General features: G+C 41.3%; 1 protein-coding gene across 1 annotated transcript in view; it reads right to left on the reverse strand.

Moving 5' to 3' along the window:
- The window catches only part of MACROD2 (MACRO domain containing 2), a 680,006-nt gene extending 654,124 nt beyond the window's left edge, over positions 1-25,882 (reverse strand). Inside the window, exons 1-3 of the mRNA XM_026036601.1 lie at positions 25,730-25,882; positions 21,242-21,358; positions 6,912-7,019 (exon numbers count right to left, since the gene is read on the reverse strand). Of these exons, the coding sequence (XP_025892386.1) occupies positions 6,912-7,019; positions 21,242-21,358; positions 25,730-25,775 (271 nt within the window). The 5' untranslated portion in view covers positions 25,776-25,882. The remainder of the gene's footprint in view (positions 1-6,911; positions 7,020-21,241; positions 21,359-25,729) is intronic.
- Between the last annotated feature and the right edge of the window lie 275 nt (positions 25,883-26,157).

A 26,157-nucleotide genomic window follows, 5' to 3' on the forward strand; every position in this document is an offset into this window, starting at 1 on the left:
ATGATGCCACCACAAAGGAAGTGAGATCCAACTGGAGACAGATCCAACTAAACCTGTGGAACACAGGCAAAAAAAGCAATATTTGTTTATGAAAAACATATGATGTCATTGGAAGACTTACATCCCTCTGCAGCCTTGCTTGAAACAGTTAAAAGCAACAGCCTATCTTTGCTATGTAAGTTTTAACTGATGACACAGAAAGAATAAAGTTGTCTCGAAAAAGCAATGTGCTTCACACTTTAAATTTAAAAACATTTCTAGCACAGATTTTTGAATGCAAAGCACTGTAAACATAAATCAAATAGAGCTGACAGAACGATCTCCAAGTCCACAGATAACCAGATAAGCCAGATATCAAATACTTCTGTTTCTATAGGAATAGAAGAGAATTTAAACATTCTCATCATCTCTAGTTATAAATTCTACAGAAATCTGAGATGTATTTGCTATGTGAGCATTAGTAGCTCATCACTTCACTCATCCAAAAATCATGTARGGCTTAGTAACGTCTTCAGTAACCATGTGCATTCCAACAGCCTTTCCTTTTGGATAGTAACAACTTCTGGTTATTAAAAAAAGTGTCAAGCCTCTACTGCAATAGCTTGACAAAAAAACAAATATTGCTTGCATAGCTTGACTAAAAACATACTGTTGCCATTATCAGCTTTAAAAAAAAAGCCTTCAGATAATCCCCGCAAAGTCCCGACTTAAGTGGATTTGGTATTAGGAAGCCCTTGTTCCAAGTCACTTGGCCTAGTCCCTTGCACGGCCCTCGCGCCGTCACTCAGCGCGCTCGCGACGACGCAAGTGGCTGCACTGCTACACCTGCAACAAGACAGGTTCCAGGAACGTGCTTCCTAAATATACTGCTATATCCCGTCAAAATAGATGTGTAGGGCTCTCCCAAGCCATATGCATCCCACATTCTACTTCAGGCATACACTATTGCATGTAAGAAGATGTATTGGACATTCAATAGGTATCAACCATATCAACTGCCCATCCAATAGGTACTCCTAGGATACACACTTTGTTTCCTCTGCTCTAAGCTGGTACTGATTTTGTGTCTAGGAAAATTAAGGTTTACAGCCAAGCAGTGGCTTTGCAATAACAGTAAAGCTATTGCCACCTGCTGTCAGAAAGCACGCATGGCACCCCATAGTATCTTAAATATTTTTACAATTTTAAATTAGAGGTTTTTAAGGAATTCAAGTTTACAGGRATTCTTTGTTCATCTGTTGCTTGACTTCTCTAGAAAGCACAGGTAAGAAAACATCCAGGATAAGTGCAGCATGAAGGACCGAAGCTTAATAAAAGCCACATCACAGTTCAAAACGCAGGGCAAAAATTCTACAAACAGGAGCAATCACTTTCAGTTACCAGCCCTTCAACCACCAAGGATGAATGAAGGAAGCAACAGACATTGTCACCTGGCAGGGAATCCGAGACGAGTCCACGGAGAGGAGAGGGCTGATGTTTCGCARCCAGTTACTGCCCTTCAGCACGGAACACGTCTAGAAATAAGGAGTCCAGACCAATCTAGGCACAAAAGCACCAGTGCCGGATCAAGACCARCGTTTTAAGTGAGCCTATGGACCACAGTCCATCGGGTTAGATGAGGCTACTKAAGTGTCTCTTACCTCATCCATTTTATGTTAGATTATCAACAGACTATGAGACTATGCTAGATTCTGTCATCATATGTACTTGGCACAAAACTCTGTGCCAGGGTATTTATATACCCTGCATCCTCTCGTCACTCCACTCAAATTTCTGTGCCAAGGGAGAGACGAATAAAGTGAGCAGACAAATAACATCGCTCTGAAGTGCAACTTGCTTTGACAGAGCCTCGTGGCTCAGTCCGTGTTCAGTTAGTTTAAGGAACCTTTTAAGTGCTTTGTTCCAACAGAAAGTTTATCATCTTCTCCGGTGAAGCTTTTTATGGCTTCCCAGGAAGTCACTGAACACTCCTGTCTCATAAAGCCACATATTAACATRTGTGTTAACACAAAGCCTTAAAAAAGGCATCTTCTGTTTTAAGCACGCCCTAATAACACACACAAGTTATAAAAGCTATTAAGTCATTAGCACACCAGATAAAGCCATCCAATTCAAAAAATAAAAATAAAAATATCCCTCACGTTATGGCTCAAGTTTCTTTTCCATACCAACTTCCAGCTGAGCATGGATTCTGGATGAGATGTAATAGTGACAGGCAAGACACTCCCTACGTGTGAATTCGCCTTCCTTAGAGCTTTCCGCCATACTGGTGTGATTATCCAAAAAATGACAAAGCTAATCAGTCCTTACCCAGCTGAGCAAAGTAGGGAAAATAAATAAAAAAGGTCGTTTATTATATATGCAATACCAGTTCAGATCCAGTTTACAATTCAGACACCCTCCTAATATTCAGAGGCCATTTCTAAATTAATTTCTACGTCGGAAGCTACTAGATGATTTTTTCTTTTTTTTTTTTTTTTTTGTATGATAAATTAAGTTGCCAAAGGACATGGATTAGCGATCAGGGGATTGACCTGATGTCAGATCTGCTTCAGATTAGAATTCATCCTTTTTCCCCACCTGTTCATTAAGCACCAAGTTCAAGGCAACTGCAGTGACTGATTGCATATTAACAAGCTGTTTATGTGGAAAGGTGCAGTTCAGCTAGCAYCTATGCTTACATATTTGTTTAAGCATAATTCACAGCTAATATGTTCAGTCCCTAAATTGAATACATAAAATACCTCTACCTTGAAGTTTAATTTTGATCTTGACAAAATGGGATGCCTCGAAAAATGGTAATGCTTCAAGGTCAAGCGTGGAGGRAAGGAGGAGGAGAAAAATAAAAATAAAAAAAAATAAGATCTGGCATAATATCCGCTGCTTTATTACCRAACACAGCTTTGAAACTGAAAGCTTGACGGAAGAAAAGCAGCATATTTTATTAGAAAATGTTGAGATCTAATAGGAAGTGTTTATTTCACTTTGTACATCTAATCATGCAGAAACTCCAGTCAGAATCACTTACCTGGGAAGCAAAGCAAACACGGCCTATTCAAAACAGAGCTTTTTCTTCTCCAATACCATTTGCTTTAAACATCAAGACAGAGACATATAGCAGGACAAACATTTAAAATTCTCACAGATCTATGAAAAAAGATTCAAACATAATCCACTTCCTGCAAACACTTTCTTATTAAACAACTAAGAGCTTCCATTCTCTTTTTGTACCTTCTCTCACAGCAGGCACTGTACATTATACGAGGGAAGCTAAGACAACTCTGCACTTTATTGCTGTTGAACCAGCTCTTTTGCTGAAATAACTTGGGAATCTCAATTTAGATATGTAAATTATTTCCTGAAGAGGAGATCGTTTGTTGAACAGTGTGAGCTTCAGCAAGGAAATTCATTCAGCAGARGTCAGTGGAAAAAGGGAAATCAAAAGTTGTTCAACTATTTTGTACATTAACTCTTTTCACTATTTACCACAGAACAAGATATTCTCATCCGTTTTCCAAAACTAAAATATTCTTTTTAAAAGGTTACAGCTTTTTCCCCAAATTTGAGAAAATTAGGAATAATTCCAATGATCACATGGTTTGCCAAGTAAGCAGCCTACTAGCTGCTAATTTACARGTGACATTGTACACTCAGCCATCAATTCTACTCAAGCAGATTTTGGTCCTTTTCCTGGAGTTGAGAAGTTTCCATTCTTGGTATCATACCTTTGTAGAACTGCACAAAAATAGTTTTTAGAGCCAAAAGAAATAACATCTCCTATAGCCCTCTGTCATTCCTACCACGCACAATCAAATAAATATGGGAGAATGAGCCTGATTTTTCCACATAACACTATTCCTTTTCCTCATTCGTATTCCTAGTGAAAACTAACTCATAATCACATTAGCACATGCTATCTTATCTGAACCAAGCAATACATTAACAAGTAATGAATGAAGGAAAATTTGAAACCACTAGTGGTAAACTGCTGTTTAAGGCATCTAAGGTGTACACACACCCACCCCSCACACCACCCTTTGAGAAATTCAACTGCTGCACCTACTTCACATTTTAAAAGTAACATATAATATAAAGAACAAACAAGTACCCTTTTCTTGGCTATGTTTTCTAAAAAGCCCAGGAAGAATAMTACTTACTGCTTAGCTGCTACTACAAATACTTTACCATTGATTTTCAAGTCTTACTGATGCGTTTGCTGCTTATTTCTGCATCTGGGCCAGGCTGCTCTATGAACAACATATCTCAAAGTAAGGAGAATAAGCTCCATGATTGCTGGATTTCATATTATTTTGTTGTTTTTCCTTCAAAGAACATCTTAAAAACTATCAAAGACTTATTGCATCATACCAACATAAGCCATGAGAACACTTTAACACTAAATGCTCCTCAGTTTAATAAACAGAGGCAGTAGGCAAGCAGAAACAGCGGGAAAGAATGTACTCAATCACGTTTTGTGACTTAAGGATTCCAGTATTACCTGAAAATACTTCTCATATAATCCATTTGGTCTACAGAAATACTTCTGTACAAGAAGTATCTGCAGTASAAATAAGATGTGCATTAAAATAAGCTGAGAGAAAAGGGGTAGGGAGAACCAAATGAACTCCCCTCCCTTCCCCTAAATACACACAGAAGCAGCTTCCAAAGGAGACTATTTGAAACTTGGCTAATTTTTACCATCCGACTTCCAAAATTACTGTAAGCACCTGCAGGCAGGATTAATAGGCATCTAAAAATAATGGTTTTGTTCAAAAGGTCAGTTATCATGAATTCATGCAACCAAGAGCACACCTCAAGGAAGAAACCATTCAAGTTCTTACTGTGCAATACTGAAAGAACAGAAAAGGATAAAGCAGTAAAAATAAGACTTTTGTACAAATCTCAACAGAAATCCTAAAAAGAAGGGCAGGAAATTGATGCAACCAGATATATTAGACAGAACACCAAGGTGAACTAGGACCTGTCTGCAATACAATTACTAGCACCACTTAGTGCATTGTTTCCAGCATGCTCCCCCAACAGTTACATAATTCACACTGATTTTGGCAAAAACAGCACACCTGCTCCCTCTTTTCAGCTACCATGCCAGTCACACCGCACCCCTGCGCTAGTCACTCTTTAGAAAAAAATACAAGATACAGTCACTCTTTTAGAGAAAAATACAAGATCTTGACCCTGATCCAATTGATTGACTTGAAAATTGCTTGTGATACGTGAGCAATAGCATGATACATATTGCAATAACGTGAGCAAATGCCACAACCTTTTCCTTCCACCATTTCCACAGTTGACCTGTTTTAGCATAAAATATTTTTAGAACATGTTTAGAAAACAAGGAACATTCAGCGCCTGCCCAAGTCCAGACAAAAACAGGATCCTTCTCCAGCAGTGATCAATTATTTCATGGTATTTAGCTACATAATATCCATCAAAATACTTTATTAGCTTAATGAAAGAATTAAGTTAGTACAGTCTTTCTTATACAGCAAAAATTCAAGGAAGTTTGGTGGGGTTTTTTGTTTTTTTTTAAAGCAACATCCTAACCTGGGATGCTGGTTACCTATCAGTCCGACAGCTATCACCGGAGTACCACTATCCAYGTTCCATTAAGTAGTTTTACCAATATCTAATCTGAACATCTACTAGGCCCACATCCCACTTCTCTTAGCCTAAAGAGAGAACATACAGCATACCACAAACAAACAAAACCCACTTKCTAGCAGCAGCCTCCTTGGTATTTCCAGAGTGTTATGTCACTCTTCAGGCCTTTCAAACTCTGCTTTATAGAGTGRTTTTAGTTGCTTTCTTTAATCCTTTTTTGTAAAATGCTCGTATATATGTTGATTTTAATTGCCTCTGAGTATCAGCAAACTCAAAATTCTTAAAGACATTTTTAACGAAGATACTATCCTCTTTACTTGGAGGATGAAAAGGCACGTTATGATAACTAAAGAAGCTACTTCTACTCCATTAAATCCACTGGCATGTCTCCGCTATAAAGGGAGTTACGCAGATAGAAATAACATCAAATAATACCAGAGACTTCTATGTCTCATCTACCTTTATTAATGTCTATGTCCCCATGTAGCTTTTTACTGCAGTAGCCAAACTTATCCACTTGGGTCAACGCAACCTTAGGGATCTGGGCACTTTGTTCCATTACTGAAGATACCACCGTATGTTGCTCTCCAATACATGTATAGATAATATGAAAGAACATCCTTCCGTAGCAACCACTCCAACCAAATCAATTGATTGTAACATAATACATGAGCAAAACCATTACCTGATCAATTTCTGTCCCTCTAACACATCTTTGAAGTCTTTTATCACATGGACCTACCAGACAGTTCTTCACCTCTGTTGTAGACATGGGTCTTAACTGGGTCTTAAAGACTTACTTGGATCTTAAAACATATAGAGCTTTGAACAGAAATTGAAAGATTGTTTTCCACAGGAAAAAAAAAGAACAGGCAAGCAAATTACATAAAAATTAAGCCAATGTTCTGAGTATGTTAAACAATTTCCATTGTATTTAGCCTATGAATGGCTTGATTTATAATAACAACCCGAAATGGAATGAACGCCAGTACCTAAGTTCTGATTTCTACAATACATGGCGTGAAGTCTCAGCTAATCAAAGTTGAGCTAAAAAATAAATGCAAGAGAATTACTGTCTCTTAGKGACTGCACTGTGAAAGCTTTCAAGCAATCCTGGGCACGGTAATGGCACAGATGATGAACAGGTGCAACATGCAGAAATTAGAAAGGCCAAGAGAAGTTTCCAGACAGCTTTGCATCAGATTGTGCTTTGCGTAGCTTTTCGGRATTCCCTATTTGTAGCACTGCAAAGGATTTCCAAGCTAGAACCGCAGCATCGGACTACCTACCTGCATTAACGATGGCATCGACCTCGAGCAACGTGATGTCACCTCGGTAAAGGGACACTTTCTCACTCAGGCTTCTCTTCCCCTGTGCTTCTTCTTTAGTGCTTTCACCTAAAAGAAAAGAAAGTAATAAAAAGCAAATCGTCAATGTGGTAACGCCATGCCTGGGAAGCACAGGGCTGGTATCTGGGAGCTGCTGGGGTGGCTGCTCCAGAACCTCTCTCGGTTTCGGCTCCAGAGGGCACCGGCACCRCAGGAGGAGGCAGCAAGTCCCCCGCCAGGGCTCTGTTCTGGAAGGGCAGCCCTTCACATCAATCTCCATCTGTGAAAAYGCTGCCACGAGCTCAAAGTCTCCTGCAAACACTCTGGGGCCTCCGAGCTTAGCGCGCGCTGCCAGACACCTGGTCCTTTGCTGGGCCGTGTTCCTGGAAGGTGAGGTGGTCCCTGCCAAGCTGGACACCCTTCCTTCACATACACCTAAAGCAGCTGCTCACAAAATCTACTTCCCCTTCTGAAATGATTCTGGAAATCYCTAATTCACCAGGAACTGGTGGTTAGCTGGCCTGGAAGCAGCAGGGGGATCTGCCAGGGTGTATGTTCATGCCAAAAGCCAGGATGTTCCTGAAACCTCACGCAAGTGGAAAAAGGAGGGAAATGAGGTTTGGAAAACACAGAGGTTTAGAAAGTTTCATTCAAAAGGAACCTCGAGGACCAAAACAAACAAACAAAAAAAAAAAAAAAAAGGCAGAAAAAGAAGTTCTCTCTCTTTTAGGTCAAAAGCAGTAGAAGTGACACTTCTGAACACTGTTGAAGAAGTCAGGTCTATCCAGAACACACACACAAAACATATTTATCCATAAGCATTAAAGATGCACTGCCCTCCGCTGGGCAGCTACAAGTTGTGAGAGAAAAAGAAATCAAAGTCTTTATCCCTATCATTTTTGTGGATGTCAAAAAAAAAACACCCCACACCAGAAAAAAAGAACAAACTGGAAAAATTCATAGACATTCTTTAGCCTGATCCTATATAGCAAAACTTACAATTTTAAGCCAGGGTAAACAAGGAAAAGCAGCATCTCAGCCAGGTCAGTTAAAAGGCTACCTAATGCCATATGAGAAGGTGGCTCTGCAAGCAAGGACGCTGCTTCCCAAGAATGCGAGGCACTACCTACTAAATAGCCATGAACTACATGACACGTTCGTGGTTCCCCTTCCAGAAATCCTAGCCGCTACCGCACGCAGCAGTACATATGAGGAGTTCAAAGCATCCTCAACATAAAGAACTGAAGATTTAGGCCCCACATCTACAGTTTTTCCTCCAGATCCATCCCACAGTTTTCTGTCCTTCATTCTAACCAACCCAGCTTCCTTCAACTTTATACTAAACGTCTGTTTTGGCATAAAATAAATGTGTCAAGTACTGCAAAACTAAGAAAAAAAAAGGACTTAACCCAGGAGCTCACTAGAGGGAGCCCCCGTAAAGGGCATGACTATACCAGACTCACCAATGTAAAAGGAGTCCACAGATGTAAAGACTGAGCCCACAATTGTTCATAAAATGGGTTTCTATCAAATATTTGCTACCTAAAAAGCTTGAAAGGTGCATTTTCATCTCTAACGCTCTCCGCTCTCCAAAAGAAAACCTTMAATGTAAAAGTAGAGTTATTTCAACAGAGCTCTTTTTTAATGAGTATTCTTTAACTTGATTCTTACTTGAAGATACTTATATTTTTTTCTTCACTGTGTGYAAATATTCAAGCTTTAGATTTAAATTTAAACAAGTAATAACATGGTTGACTAACATCTGTCTTTAAAGTTTGCCCTACCTAATCTCTGCTCTTCAGTTCAGAGGAAAAACACACTTAAGTGTTTTGATTTTCAAATCCCCCACCCCTTACACAAATCCCTGCAATACCAACAAGCTTTCACCCAGAGAGTAGAAAATACTGAAGGGCTTGGCTTTTTTTWAAAAAAAATAAAAATTTTAAAAAATCTGTTCATTATCAAGCATTTAAAAAATTAACCAATATCTAGTGTAAAAAAGATCTGGGCATTTGAGGAAAAGTAGATACCACCAAAGRAAGAACAAATGAAAAGGAGGTAATGCAACTAACAGAAGTTTCCATTATTACAATGAAATTATGTTTAAGAAATCATGTTTCTCAAACTTTTTTCTTCTTATTCATAAGAGGAGCAACAGAGTGAACTGCAGGCAACGAGGCTGAAAATGAGAGTCTCATCATTTACAGATGAAACATGAAGTTAATTTTTGTGATAGCAATAAAGTTCAGTTACCTTGATGAAGGTAGAAATGCATTTAGTATCTTTTGGCAACACACTGAGTATAGTCAGCAACAGAAAAAAAGGTGCAGCAACCATTCTACCTTCTGCATTCCTCTGTTTTTTAAAAATGTTTTCTTTTACAAATACCTTGTAAGACAAATTACAAATGGCAAGCTATTCGCAATTACCATTTAACACTGCTTTCCATTCTCTTTGTTAATACAAACGTTATAGGCTGTTAGAAAAGACACGCTGTAAGATCTGTTACATTATGTGCCTGCTGTTGCTCCTACTAGCAGAGGATGGTTGTACAGGAAAGGTAATTACCTTATGTAAATCCCGGTAAGCACTATTTCCATACGTTTTATCATCATGGGAAAGCATTCACAGCTTCATTTTAATACGTTAGATTTGGAGTATAGATTGGCTGTTGGGCTTTAACACAAGCAGAACCTGAACACAAGAAACATACCTGTTGCTGCCAAATCACCTTCTCCTGAATTAGAGATGCAGCCCAACATTCACGTCTAAGTCAGCTGATGGCTGGTTAACACCATCACTGTGGCTGCACACTCTGCTCACGTGTTGCATTACAGCCAATTATGAAGTGGGCTAATTGGATTAGCCAAGGACTTGAGCTGGGTATGGGGCTTGGAAGGGATACAGAGAACTGGAATTACAGAACCATGGAGGTTGGAAAGGACCTCTGGAGATGGTCCGGTCCAACCCCCTGCTCAAGCAGGATAACATGCAGAGCACATTACAGGGATTTGAGCATCTCCAAGGATAGAGATTCCACAACTTCCTAGGCAATTTGTTCCACCCTCCTCACAGTGCAAGAGTTTCACCCCACCTTATGTTTACACAAARTTTCATCTATTTCAGTTGGTGCCCTTGACCTCTCATTCTGTCACTGGGTGCCACTGAAAAGAGTCCATCTTCTTTACTCCCACCCTCAGACGTTCTTATTCACTAGTGAGATCCCTCTGAAACCTTCTCTTTTCCAGGTTGGACAGTCCCGGCCCGCTTAGCTTCAATTTGCATGAGAGATGCTCCAGTTCCTTACTCATCTTCATGGCCCTTCACTGCTCCCAGTTTTGTACTATCAGGAAATCTGCGGAGGGAGCACTCTGTCCCTTCATCCAAGTCAAAAGGTGCGCTATCATCTCCCCATTCAAGATCTTTCTTGAAATATCAAATGTGCTGAGCTAAGGATGTAAGCATCAGCTAATGTCTACTCTATAGCAGCTCAAGGAGCTCATATTCAATGAGCCAACAACTGCCCTACACACTTCTCTACAGGAAAAATGCAGGCAGCCCCCAGAAGACACTTGGTCCATCTTAATATAATGACACTGTCAGCAGCAGCCCATGAACAGGTTTGTACATAGAAGTCACTACTTTCCAACTATGACATCGAACTAGGAAGGTTAGCAGGTTAATAAGAGGTTAAAGGAAAAAGGAGAGTGTGGTGGAAGTAGTTTCCATACAAACTGGTAAAACAACAAAAAAGCCAGTCAGTCTTAGCAGCCCATACAATATTCACATAAGATGCAGTTGTTTCTGTATTACAAAGGACTTGCGTGGTTCATATGGTGTTCCTACTCTCAAACTAATCCATACAATTCTACGTACTGCCCAAAAATAAGATGAAGAGGAAAAAAATTACCCGAGGAAAGATGGAGAGAGACAGTAAAGCCTGGAGCTTTTTCCCAGGCTTTTTTGGCAAACTCAAGGTGAAGACCAGTTATGGGATAGAAGGGCACAAAAGAAGAAGGTTGGAGAAAGCAGTAATAGCAAACAGCGAGAGTAATGAAAGAAATACATACTCAGCCTCTATTTGTGATACAAGCTGGTCTGCAGGGACACACAATTGCCGATTCATAAATCAAAGCCCTCTCACTTCAGCTGCATGCACAGTGATAGAGCAGGGACACAGTGTAAGTAGGCTGAGGCTCTAGGGTATTTTTGTGCTTTTTTGGAGAGTCAGCACCCAGCCGCTGTGGTTTGCTTGCTTCTGCTGGCTTGAGATTTCACTATTTAGGGTCCTTAGGAACTGTTGCTATTATAGCTGTGACCCAGAAGGAGCTACACTATGCACATTTAAAGAAATGCACTCAGCCACTGCCTTTTTTCTGTGAGCTTTCAGAAGGACTCGAGGCTTCATCACTGTACGTTGGAATAAAAATGCCACTGGATGTGGATAGTGCATATACTTAGTTCTGGCCTAAGCTTGATTATCAGTACCTGTATCCTAGGGATACCGAGAATTTTGAAACACAAATCTTCTTTCTAGAATGTCAGCGCAAGCTGGACTGAAGTAATGTTAAATAATCAGCTTATCACCTGGGGATAAGCACTACACTGCACCATCTCAGATTCACTCCCTACTTTATAACCTCTCCCTACTACAGAGAACTTGCAATTTAAAACAGAACCTCAAAACTTATGTATATATATGAAATATATATGTAATACAATGTGTGTGTGTGTGTGTGTGTGTGTGTGTGTGTGTGTTTTATACGCAGTATATCACCTCTGAGAAATACATTGGTACTTTCTCTAAAGCTAAAAGAGACTGCAAGTGATCCCAACTCCATCAGAGCCCTTCAAAGACCAAGCAGATCACGCCCACTGTAAGGCTCCTGGCTCAGTAATAACATTTGCATTTATAATACAGTTTTGGTGTGTTCGAAACAATCCAGTAGCTCTTGAGGTAATTACAAACCTTCACCCAAAACTCACACTACTAAAGGCTCAGTATTCTTCTTTAATCCAGCTTTACAAACTGGCTGAAAAAAAAAGAATACCTATTTATGTGCTGTCAGGTGCTGCACCTTGAGCAGTACTTATTTTACTAAGAACTGCAAGTTCATTTTAGAGGTATGCACAGCACATGTAGCATCAAGCAGAATTTGAGTAAGTTCATAATAGGCAACCACATACATTCATTAGCTTAAGTAACTGTACATTTACTCTACATTCTCTGCTTCTCAAATTCGCTACTACTGCTTTGGCAACAGCTGCTCCAGTTGAGCAAGGCAGCATTTAGGGGTTTACTCCTCCACAGACACAGGAGCAGAGAATTTGGAAACAAACAGTTTCTACCAGCMAACTATGAAACTTCTACAAAACTGTCAGCAAACATTTTAAGGGATTATCATTCAGGAGTATGAGAAAAATGTGCAACAGCTGACCAAATGAGAAGGAGAACTTGAGTTTTCTAGAACCAGAGGACATAGAGATAAGTTTTTAACATAAGTGGAGAATATAATGGCCTGTGCATGAAGGCTTTGGGCTTGCATATCACTGACACTGCTCGTCCCTCCCTTTTCTTTGAGGAGCACATCYGATTTGTTACCCTAAGAAACAACTGGACTTAAGTCTCAAAAGCAAATTACAGAATTCAATGTCTGAAGACAACTTTATCAAAACTGATAAACATCCCGAGTGCTACTGGCTTTCCTCAAGGACTCAAAAAATGAAATGCTTCACACGTTCCTTGGCAGTTCAGAGAAAGATGTAGCTCATGACAAGGACGGGGGGGGGAAGGAAAAATAAAATGACACACAAGCACCAAACCTCACAGCTTTAGAGCCTTATGTCACACCATAGTCCTAACAAGCATCCCAAACTCTAGGGTTCAAATTCAGATAAACTGAGATTCACTAAGTATTCCCAGAAAGATAGTGAGGCAACMCACAGAAAGAGTACATGTATACAAGAACCAAATCCTAGACACACCCTTTCCAAGCAGCTGGATGTCATTAAATACACAGAAATCAATCTGACACAGGTTGGTCTTCAACTGGATTTTTTTTTCAATTGCTACCTAAATATGAGAAGTAATCTGTAACCTCAGAGAGATMTATTCCACAAACATGTGCCTTTATGATGAAAGCAAGGGACAGCATAAAGCAAATAAATGCAGAACTGTTATACATCTATTCTGCTTTAATATATTTATTGCCTGCATTAGGGATGGTGGACAGGTTTCTCACAGTAAACTATAAAAGAGACTTTTTAACTCAGYGCTTGGTGATAAACTTCTAGAGATGCTATTAATGTAAAGCTGCATGTAGAGAATTATTTCCACTTTCAGAAATAAGTGTATTGGCCATACCAGTGCAAGACTGGAATGTTTGCTTTAGACAGATGTGCACTCTATACTGTACTATGCATTAAAACAGCTGGAACCTTCATTAAAGGCCTTTACATCACACACTTTGGTGACCATAAGCCAGAACACCACATTCCAGCCACAATCCTCAGCACCTTTCTTGTGCACAAAATTGTTGTTTCTACCCCCGCATTCATAGAAGAAATATTTTAGTAAAATGGAACCACACCTAAAATTATTAATTGCAACAGTTTAAACTGTGCAACACTAAAAATTACATTTAAATTGGATTGTTCTCCACCAATCTTCTCTGCAGCACACAAAGAAGTTSTCTGTGCACGTAACACATACACAGCACTTCTACAGGGCTAATGCATTCTGTATCAACTGTATTTTCTGACTGTACGTCATCTAGGTGCCACCTCATAWGGGAAGCCTCACACACCTCCGTGGAGCGAGCACTACAACTTGCTCGTGGTACCAGGCAGTTCGTTAGAGACCTTGCTGTACGAGGAGCAGTTGGGCTCTAGAGGAGCGATCGGTTTGGCTCTAGTGGAGCGAGCAAGGGAAATCCAGCTTATTTGGTTTCCAGTGATTGGCTTTTTAAACACAAATATAATCACGTATTTAATTGTGCATGAAGCAAACGCAGTTAGGCATGAAAGTTGGTTAGCCTTACCCAAAGAGCACAGCGAGCTTCAACTACGGCTGTGACAGCGCTACCTTGTCAGGCGAGCTTAGCTACCACTRAGGCAAAAACCACTGGTGGACTTTCAGACGTGATGCAAACCTCCCACAGTGAGCAAACAGCAGGTGACAGACAGAGCTGATGTGGTCACTAACTGCCACTAGCCCCAGGCAGCAAATCTTAGCAGAAGTCATCTAATGACACAGAGAGGCTCCCGCTCTTCTAGATACAGGCATAAGCTGCTTCTGGCTATAAAGCTACTCGACAGTAGTGGAGTTGGTCAACAGGGCACGAGGTCAAGACTAGTTAAGTTGTGCTTGTCACCCCTTAACAGCATGGTCTCCGTTTGGAGCTGATCAGATGCACGGCTTCTGCTCTCACACCTCTCTGCAAAAGGCTGAGGACACAAGCCAACATTCATCCCAAGTCACAGAAGATGACTTAAACCCAACTATCCCGCTGAACAGTCAGATCTGCTGGAACTGCCTTTTTTTTGKTTTTAGTAGTACATTATTTTGGGGACTTGATCTTGCAATCCCTTTCCTCAAAGGGAAGATCATCCATCATACACTAAAACAGCAGAAAAGCTCTGCAGAGAAGAACCAAACACCTAAGGTTCATACACCTTAGGTGTATCCAAACCGATACACCTAAGCACATAATACTGGAAACCGTGACATATGCACAACCTGACAGTCTTTGTACACATATATTAAGTTGCTGACTCGCTCAAAATATTTTCTTTTTTTTTTAATCACAGTAGTCTGAAATACTAGCTACGAAAAAAACCTTATCCCACTGAAAAATACAGTTTGAAACTTCAGAAAACCTACCCTTTTCCAGCAGTTTCTGAGGAACAGCACATACTGACTTRCACGCGGCATCCCTGCTGACAAAGCTGTGCTTCTCTGGCACCTGAGCCAGCCTACCTGCTGACACTGCGCTGCATCACCTGGACTCACTCTGGCTGCCGCTTCCTTAGGGACCTCTGTGCTCAACTTCATTGCATAACATAGTCTTCGGTGACTACGAAAAGAGATTCATTCTTATATTTCAGGGGAAAGGGTAGTTTCGGAGTTATTAGTCTCGTCAAGCCTCTAATCTAAGCAACCAGCACCTAAGCATTTAGGCATATTACTGTTGGCAAAGACACACTGAACTTCCCCTTGCATCTCCACCTACTATTACTCTCTAGAGCAYGTTGAAAGCTTGTAGAGTTTCAGGACTAATTTACTGTCAAGAGCAGCATCCTTTCTTACAGTTAATCCTTGTCACTCAAGGAGATGACGAGAGAAGAGGCTTCTCCCAGGGGCACACAGAAGGGCCACAAATGACAACTGTATCAACCTCCACACAGCATTAAGTTCATAAAAGTCCTTGACTCATTAAAGAAATCGAGGGATATCAGCTTTAAAAGAAACAGTCTTCTTAATTATACCAACAACAAGTGATTTATTTTCTTAGAGAAAATGAGCCACATTGGATTATGAGTTCTTAATTTATATAAGGGATTTTTTCTACTTTCTCATAATTGCCTCTCACACTTGCTGAAAGTAAGATTTCTTCTTTTCCAAAGCACTTAAAAGAGAATGGCAATACAAATACCACTTCTTAGGCAGCTAATTCATCCTATAAAGGTTAAATGCATGCTGTCCATCTGGTAGTTACAAGGTCACTTGAACACATATTGGTTCCTTTTTGTTTATTATAACGTTTTTCCACTATGCCAATACATGTTTGGAATTGTATGTCCGTTTATTAATCAGGGATATCACTATGTAAACTGTAACACTCGCCTATACTCCCACCAAGACAAAAAAAAATACTTCTCAGTAATCAGAGAAGTAATCAGACTCATAACCATATCCATAAAAGGAAAGCCCCCTCATATCATTGTCTGAAATATCTTATTATCACGACCTTCACACAATTCATAGAAACCATGCAGAAATAACTTTAGTCTTTTAGTGCAATGCCTCTGTCACCAGGTGTTATAAGCTGCAGTTAATAAGCAATATTGCCCATGTGTATTTCAGTAGGAAAGGCACCTAACCTAGGCATACCAGAGAAAAGAGAGAAAGAATTCAAGACAATTGGTGATAAAACATCTAGCAAGAGTAACAAAACAGCCACTCAACAAACAAAAATAAAGTCAAAAACAAATACAGCACTGAGTTTACCTAAAGTCAGAATTCATATTCAAGGTCATAGTGAATAGCAAGATATCCTGAACTGTAGTGTCTAAGTTGCTTCAATTTCTTATATAGACTCAACTGAAGAACTCCTGAATTACTGACTTAACCAAAGACTTTCAGCAGCTGGACCACAATTGCCTTTCGACTGACACAGCAGCAAGCCCCACACTGAGCTAAGATGCCTCCGTTTACCTCCATCCTTGTCACTCAGGTGCAAGCCTGTTCTGCAGAGAGTTGTTCAAGAAACTCGAAGAAGGAAAGGCAACAACACAAGCTGATGGGCAGGGGGATCTGCAAGTGAGCTGCACTGACACTGCTGTGACTGTTAGAAGGAGAACTCGCACTGATGTTCAGGCAAATCTTAATGCTCTAACAGTTTGTTCTCATTTTTAATCAACTACTAAAGATAATCAGTGATTTAGACAGGATGAGATTTCTCATCTTCAGGTTACTGGTTGCATTTCACCACAGCTTAGCAGAGGCAATATTTTCTGGCAGACTTACTTACAATAATCAACTTAACTCCCAGTTACTGCAGRACAGTCACATCATAAACAGCTCCGAAACAGCCAGTATTACCTACGGGTGGTTAATCATCAACAAGCACTGGCCAATGGAGCTCAGTATTACTAAACAATTTCTTTGCAATTATAAGTATCCCCAGGATACTTATCCAGACACATGTCTCTATAACCTTGGGTCAATTCACTATTTGGAAAGCTACAGCTTAAAAGTGCCAAGATATTTTTATTACATCCAAATCTTACTACTACACACAAAACCCCTCAGTGTTAAAATGGATTCATTTGAATACTGTTTGAATCATATCATTTTCTAAAAATATAGATTAGGAAAAATCCAGAGACAGCCAAGAGATCTAAACATATTTCAAGACCCACTTAACATACAGACCCCAACTTTTAACATCATTTCATAAAAAAATAATATTAAAGACATACACGCTACCCTCACTCCTCTGGGGTTATTATAGCCTTCCTTTTAATCGTCTAATCAAAAGCAGTTCTCACTATTAGCAAACCTCTTTATCACCCAAAAGTACCATTTCTCTTGGCAAGGCTCCTACACAAATGAACACTCCAATGAATCTCCCAGGCTGTGATAGCGAAGGACTGACAGATATCTGAATTAAATTATATAACAGATCTCATTCTTTTGAAGCATTTTTCTACCCATGATGCACAAACTCAGCAGCAAAAATTCCCAAGATCCTGCTTTTAATAAAACTTTTCCTTGAAAGTTTTTAAATAATCTCCCAAAGTTTTCCACTGAAGAGTAATCGTTTCTTCATGAAAAAAAAAAACTTAAAAAACAAAACATAGTCACACACAGTAGTTTCTCCTCTATATTGTGGCTTTTTATTCACTGAGCACCACAAAAACAAATCAACACTGCTGCTCAGGACAAATATCTACCACCAAGTGTTATTCTAGCAAGTATCATTGAAATAAAGGCGTATAAATTTCAGCACTTCAGAAAATAAACTTCTTAGTTGCCAGGAAGGAGCGCTACTTCAATGCGCACAATACAACAGCTGATCTGGGTTTGCTATTCATGAAGGATGAGAAATTGGAGGAATGATGGATTACATTACATGCAAACTACCTAGCCTCTGTGACAGAGTCATTCTTAGTTTCCAATACACATAATTTGTCATTTCTCTAAGAAACGCGACTAAAACAAAACACAGCTTCTGCACTTACAGAACTACCTCAACAAGTTGCTTCCCTTCCTATCATTCCCTCCATGAGGTGGAGAAGGACAACTTGACAATAACAGCAGTGGAAGGAAAACAGACAGCACTGCAATACTCAACCTCCGCGGGTCACCTGTCCAGCTTAGCAAAACTGTGCATCCAAAAGCCAAAAATGCACATGCCAGTTCAGAACAGCACGATCAGGCTGCTGATCAGGCCCTGGTTTGGCCCCCATCTCCCTCCAGTGAAAAAGCATCACAAATATTGGCGAACATCCATGCCAAAATACACAACTAATTTCTTGTGACTAATCAAGACTCACCAGCCTTTAAGGGGACCTGCTAATATTGCAGCTTTTGTTTTTCATCACAGAGTAGACCAAGACAAAACTATACATAGCTGCTTTCAACTGCAACCATTTGCAGACACACTTGCTGGGGGTGGCCAGGAATGCTACACAGCCTTCGACTAGAAAGGTTTCCAGCCCTGCAAAAGCCTATTGCACTGGGCAAAGCCAGCACACTTCAGAACTTACTGGCAGTCTTCACGTTTTAATTCTGATCATCAATTCTTGCCAATGGGTATGAGGAGGAAATGCTGCTCTCCTCAAAATAAGGTGCATTGCCGAAACTTCTCAGTAAAGCACATGTAGACTCTGGAAGTCAAATTCATTCCTTTCATATAATTTAAAACATGAAAGCTTTAAACTAGTTCAGTTTCAGCAGTTCCAACCCAAAACTTCTAATATTCATCTGTTAAGTTTCTAGATAACACAAAGGTGTGCCTACCTAGAATCCCATAGCACACTCCACTATCATTCAGATTTATCAACTGGTACCACACAAGACCACTGGACTGTTCTGCCCATCCAATGAATTTTCTTACTTTCAGTCAGAAAAAAAATCCAAAATTTGTCCCCAAATGTATATAATACTGTACATATTTCATTCCCAGTGAGTTTAGTATATCTATTGGCACCGGATACTTCCTTTTCCTACAACATCTGGCTTCTAGTAGGTGATTGATCACACCTATTTCAGTTTATTTGTCCTCAGTTCCTTCCTTCAATTCACCTCATCACTCTTTCTGAACACTCTGCTAATCAATCTGTCATTCATTCACAGCATACAGTGCAAGTAGTAAATGGTACGGAACTTCTCCCACTCCTCAGCAGTTGCTTTCTTGGCTTTTCAAGTGTATTAATACCCCCTCCCTTCCCCTCTTCAGACCACCGTAGTGTGTTGCTGAGAGAAATAGCCTTTCACTGGAAAGAAAACAGCAGAACTTGGACATGACATCTTCAAGCCACCACAGACTTTATCATAAGGGTTTTACTTGTTCTCTCTACAGTCGTCTTTACACTGTACTGTTTGCTCTCCATATGTCCCAGTATCTGGAGCAAAAGTTCTCTTTAGCAAGTGGACCCAAACATTAATCTCTCCATATTTCTATTCAGAACAGTTCTTGAACACTTGATACTGTCAGAACAAAGTCAACATTTAAGGGAAACAAATTTTGACATAGATGCAATCATATTAATACACAGCTTTTTTAATTACACTGACTAATAGCACTTCAGCAGTCTAATCTCCTGCATGTACTGTTCTACAGGGTTCATTTTGAGTAAATATATAAAAGAAAATAAGTGACTTCTCTGACGCTTAAAATTTTTATTATAGACTATATTCAGGAGGGGAAATATATATATGTATATAGTGCTTCATCACTGCTTCTGCCTTCCAGCCTTTTCACAGTGTATTCCATACTAAGAGAAAGAATGCAGTAAGGTAAATCCACCACCAGCATGATTCTGCACCCTTATATTAGACATTGACATTTTGTTTATGAGAGGTATAGCTGTAATCGCAACGTAAATCCACACCTTGTCACACTCAGCGGCCCAAGTAGAGTCAGCTCTGCGAAGTTTAGCACGTTACACAATTCTAGAGTACTTACTTGAAAAGAAAAAACACATTTTAGGATACAAAGGACAGACTGACAGGCTGAATATTCCATGCATCAAAGACGTCCTAAATAAAGTTGGAAAAGCCAGGTAATCTTCTGAGGTAACATTTTTATGCAACTTTTTTCTAGCTGGACAAAGTTGTTGATGTCCAAGATTCCAGACCTACTGTAAAGGTCTACAGCTACTGGTGTGATACAGCTATTTCTCTTAAACAGCACCGAAGAGCTCAGTATCATCTCATATGCATTTTCACTTTCAAAAGAATCACTCAAGACTTTTCTAGAAATAGATGACAATTATATACCTATGACACTGGTACTGGCAAGCCTGTTAGCTCTTCCAGGTTGCACTGAAGAAAACCTGTTAAAGCCTTCCTGTTTTATCAAAAACAGTTGATTAGTTCCAGCCTACATCTTTGTGGAAAATAGTCACGAGAAACACCATGTTCTCTCAGAGCCACAAGATTACTCTACACATCTGTTCTTATTGGTGAGCATTCACCTCTAATGATAACAAGTGTTGAAGAACTAGTCCTATATCTGCACAAGTAGGAAGAGCAGCACCTGAGGACACTTTAGACTTGGCAGTAACATTCCCATAACAAACTTTGGCCAAGTAAGATAACAAGATACAAAAAGCAGAAGGAGACCAGATCAGAATTCCTCCTCTTCCACATGTACGTGGACAAAGGAGAATTAGAAGAACAAAGCGTGTTTTTTTTTCCCCCCCACACTGTTGTTAGAATTACTGATTAAGCCACAGAGTCTTTTTTTTTTTTTTTTTTAATGCAAGTCAGAAAGCTAAATTGACATTTTTGCCCATCACTCACCAACTATTTGGACAAGTCTACAGGTGATGGGAACCCTAATGCTTCACAAACTAAGAAGTGGAATTACCCAGGCCATGCTGATGTTCCACAATCCAAGAACCAAAAGTAAGAAATGTTGTTTTCAACAGAGCCTTTAAATCTCTTTCCCTGGATTTGCATAAAGCTCCACAGCTTGCACACTTTCTCTACTTTTCAGACAGGGAGAATAACAATATTTCACTCATTCTCCATATCATTGTTCTAGTTTAGTCTAGGTTTGAAGACAACGCTCTTTAGGTAGTCAAAGAATCTGCAAATAAAACTGATGAAGAGAAYTGTTATTTTACAAATATAAGGACTATTTGGTGATACTTGTGGAATTAATGGACACCAGTAGAGCTTTAAGAATTATTCCCCTCCCTGAAGCACTTCCGTCCCCACATAAAACTCACATCATTACTAGCAGTAGGGATTCTAAGCCTCTGGTCTCTTAGAAGTAACTTCCAGCTAAGAAAAAACAGCATGGTTTCCATTTAAAAAGATCCCCCGCTTTACTTACCATCACTTTCATTCTTGCTTTTTATGTCTTCCATCCACGTTGGAATATCTTTCAGTGGGACATACTGCCTTGAATACTCTTTGCGTCTCTCCTCCAAGGTCATCTTCAGCAAACGCTCTGTTTAAGGGAAGGAGGGAGAAAAAAAAAAAAAGTGTTTTGAAGGTTTCTTATGTTCTTGCACATTGGCCAAATAGTGACCAAAACAGYGTCCTTGATGCGGATAGTTCCTGTTTGACAGAAAGAAGTCCGCATGATTCAAATAGCTACAAGTAATCGGAGCTGAACACACAGTGTAGCTGAAGAACAGCACGCACCTATTTCTGGATATCCCAGTTCAGCAAAAATAAATGCCTCTTCACTGATCTCTCAGCTGTCCAAACTTCCTCCCCTCCACCACTGCTGCACTACTACTTCATGTCACTTTAAATTAAGAATCAGACAACTAACAGCAGGTTCACTAAATATGAAACTTATGAAACTTAAGGAATGTATTTTTATACCTGGAAACTATATATAACTTAGGTTCTGCATTCATAAATCAGAAATTCTGGTTAAAACCCTGAAGAGACTATACTAGACTAGATTTTACCCAAGACTAAGTAGCAGACCTACAGAAGTTTTACTGAGATACTCTGGTTGATGAGAATCCCCGAGTATTAAGTATGTCCACTACAATACACTAGATAAACACGTTTTTAAAAAGTAGTCAAAGGTGAGCAWGAACCTTCCATAATTTAAGAGCTGTAAAGAAGAACCCAGTTAAAAAAAAATGCATGGATTAAGCTTTAAAGCTAAAGGTTTTCTTGCTAATGACACACTACAAGTTATTACCCCAAAACAAATAGATAATTGGGGTTTTTTTGCCCCCAAGAATTTGAAGAACAGCCACAACTTCTGTATTTTTTTAATATTAAAACATTCCATGAAAAGTAAAGCCTCATAGTTTGTACAATTATGACAGCTACTGCCAACTTCACTCTTCTTCAGACTTTGCTATAAACCAGCTTAGCTCTAAGGTAAGGAAAAAACACCAGTGACCCAACACTGCAAACAAGCCCCACCACAACTGCTATTCCCATCCACTTCAGCTAAACCCCATTCACTGCTTAAGAAGCCACTCTATTTATTTGATTTTATTAGAGTCACAAGCACACTTACTTCCCACATCTCATCAAGCAGGACAAATATGCTCAGAGGAACGCAATCTGCATTTTTCTTTTTTTAATGCTTAGTATTAGCTTCACACAAGATGCTTCCTTCCATAAGGAGGGAGGAGGGAAAGACAGCAGGGCACATCTTGTGCACCAATGAAGTGTCTGGAACCATTTTGGCAGTGGCATCACAGCTGAGCCATAGTAACAGTTTCTTTTAACACATTAATCATCAATACTCGACAATTAAAGTATTTTCAGGGCTGTCTGAAGAAAGTTGGACTAATACTATATTTGGCTTCTCAGGCTCAGGACTACGTGGACAGAAAGAACAATAGTATTTTCAGCCCAAGCCGAAGGAATACTGAAGGAGTGGCATATGGAAACTGCCCCTCCAATCAAATTTTCCCCTTCCCCCCAAAAAAGGGGCTTTTAGTTTTTTTAACAAGACATTTTCTAATGGTGCAGACTGTAATCAGTATAGTCAAAGAACTCAAGGCAGATCCTCAGCAGACTCCCATACTAAAATAAACACTTATATTTTTGAATTCCAGTTCACTTAACACACACACAAAAAAAAATCCTCTCATTATTCAAGCTTAGTATCTTAATTAGATATTTACAAAACTAGAACTACTGTTATTACAACTGCCATTATGCATAATGGATATGCACTTAGCTCCCCTGTCTGATCTTCAAGCATGCAAAATACAAGATATTTAGTGTGCACATACGAGGTATTACAGATCTGAAGACAGGCACAGTGTGCATGTGCACATGTGCATGGACCAGCTCTCAAGGACTACGSAGCACAGAAAACCCTTACTACCCTCTCCTGAAGAGGGCTCAGAGTCAACACCCTGCCTTCAGAGAAAACAAGCTATTCTCTACAGGAAGGGTTTATAAAACTTGAATCTGGCTATTCTGCAGTGAGACTTTAATCTGAGTTTTAGGTGCACACAAATCTCCTAGAAGTTGCTTCCAAGAACTGTATTCTCCTGCGTGTAGATTACTGAAGTGCTTTCAAAGTTTGCAGACAAACCAGTCTTGTGTTGTAAGGTTCTGCAGCTAGCACTAGTTCTGTCCTTATTCTGTTTCAATGGTTCTCAAACAAGATCCACCCCGGGAGAATGTGGACCATTTCTTAATTACCACAGAAGTAATTAAGGCAAGCATGCTTATTGTCAGTGGGCTTGAACTCAATATTTAGCAAGCTGCACCTCTTCTTTTCGTCTCTTTCTAAAGAAAAAAAGATCTTTACAATACAAAAGGCTGAAAATGACTCCTGTACTTAGAGCTTCATGGRGTGAGCAGAGCTTGCAGGTGCTGTTAGTTTTACACAGGCTGAGAACCCTTGGGATTGGCAAAGCCAGACCTATAGCATTTGTTTTCAAGCAGAATCTGGGAAGAGGGGAGGAAGCGTGGGCCTCSAATGTTGTGACAGGTAGTAAAGAAAATACTTTTTAAGAACAGTCACAGAAGGCTACAGACCAAAGAGCAATGCAAATGAGAATGTAGAAGTTTTCCTCACTTAAAATGCAAACTCCAGCAGCGCAACGCTGGGAAGCAGCCAGGGGAAGAAGACCAGCAAACACTGTTCACACTCGCCAGGCAAGCAGGGTATTAAGTTCTGGCTAGCTAGAAGTCAGAGACGTGCTCCACTGCCCAGAAATAAACCTCACTGCTGGCAAGGTCTGCAATTCGAGCTCTCTACCACTACCTTGCCTAGAGGTGACAGCTTCCACCRTGCCGGTGGAGACCACGATTCGCACAGAACACAAGGAAGGTGACAACACCCGCCTGCACCAGAGTTTTGCCAGGCTGCAGTTCAGCCCTTCCTAACTGAGGGCTCCACTGATCTGAATCCACACTTGTCTGCATGAGCCAGTCGCAATCACCTGAAGTGGAAGAGGCAAAAGGGAAGGAAGGAAACACTGAGCAGAACCTGCCATAATCCCTTCCTCACCTGTCCCTAGCAAAGAAAGGGCAGTATTCTAGAAAGTAACAACAAACAGCATTGAAAATTTCCAGAATAACAGCTAGGCATATATACAAACATTTATCCATATATAAGTGCATTGAGGTGACTTAATTGAAACTTTTCTGTTGCTTAACACCCAAACTTAATTGAGTGGTAGAAATTGGCCCTCTCACCTGAAATACAGAAAAACTCTCTCCAAGATAGTTCTGGAAGAAAACAACGGGCAACAAAACTCACTTTCAGACTTCCGTTTTACAGAAGCTGGCCTGTTTACTAATTACTTGCACTTTTGTATTTTTCTTTAGAGCTGCACCATTTGRTTTCTGCCACAGACAAAGAGGATGAGTAGGTCTTTTGTCTTCTTGATTTCAAGGGCATCTATCTCAGGTGATGGAAGGGGGAAAAAAGCAAAAAGGAAAATAAAATACACCCGCATATCATACCTGAGATTTTTTTCTCTTTAACCTCACAAATCTGAATCACTTGTAGGGGTTCTAGGCCAAATCAACATTAGTTTTCTCAAAATTATTTCTTCTAGCTGATATCAGTAACATATTCCTGCAGGCTGAATTACTGCATTTCCAACCACCTTGCTTCCCAGCTGGTCAATACATCAGACCAGAACAGCAAGGTCAGCACAAAACATTGCCCCGGAGATGTCAACTTCCCTGTTTGGCCTTGGCTTGTAAAAACAAGGTGAAACTGGCGCGGAGCGGGTGAAGGGAAAAGTTCTTTGGTGGGAGGAGGGCTCCTGGGCGCCGCGGCAGCACGTGGACTATGGCCTGGGCATCTCCCGTGGCAGGGCACAGAGGAGGAGCCACGTTTTGCCCCACGAACAGCAGAAGCCGCACACCTTAACGAAAAGCACGGGTGTGTTTGGGTTATGCGTGTGCAKTCCCAGCCAGCACAACTTCACCTCCTTTCCCATCGGGAACACCGGGGGCGGGGGGGAGGGGGGTCCCACAGTAGTTTTGCAGCAGGGATTCTCCACGAGCCCGGTCACTTACCCGCGCTGCAATCCCTCCAACACTTAGGAGCTTGGGAAAGGAATGGAGGGAAGGAAGGGAAAACGGTGGAGTTTGCGAGGGGAGCTCAGGCAGCGCCCCCTCGCCCCGCGCGCGCCCGCGCCCCCCAACGGTCGCGCGGCGGCCGTTAGGGCCGTTAGGGCGGGGGCGGCGGTGGGGCGGGGGAAGGTGCGAGGCGCCGCGCGGGAGCCCCGGGGGGCAGCGCGCGGCCGGGACGCCGCGGGGAGCGGCGGGCGCGCGGCCTGTCCCGCCGCGGGGCGGCCCGCGGGGGGCGCGGGGCTCGGCGCCGCGCGGGGGAAGGCGGTGGCAGCGGCGACGGCGGCTCCGGTACCTTTCTCCTCCCGCCAGAGCTTTTTCCGCTTGTTGCCGGCGTACATGGTGCTGTGGCTGGCGGCGGCTCGGAGCTGCAGGTTCCCCAGGCTCACAGGAGATGGGGCGGGGAGACGCCGCGCCGCCCGCTGCTGCCGCCGCCGCCGCCGTGCGCTGCTCGCCGCTGCCCGGCTCCGCGCCCGCCCCGGCGGCTCCGCACGGCGCCCGTCAGCTGGGTCACGCCTCGCCCCAACCCGACACCCCCGCAGCGCCCGCCCCCCTCCCCGCCGCCCGTTGGCTCCGGCAGCCGCCGCTCAGCAGCCCCCTCCTCCGCCCGCCGCCGCCGCGGGGCCCGGGAGGGGCCTTAAAGCGGCAGGCGGGGACGCGCCGCGCGGGGACCGGGGCTGGGTTGTTCTCCGCCGCGCACCGGGCGGTGGGCGCGGGGCTGAC

Source organism: Nothoprocta perdicaria, unplaced genomic scaffold, assembly GCF_003342845.1.
Source record: "Nothoprocta perdicaria isolate Ctin4 unplaced genomic scaffold, notPer1 scaffold_181, whole genome shotgun sequence".
Lineage (NCBI taxonomy): Eukaryota > Metazoa > Chordata > Aves > Tinamiformes > Tinamidae > Nothoprocta > Nothoprocta perdicaria.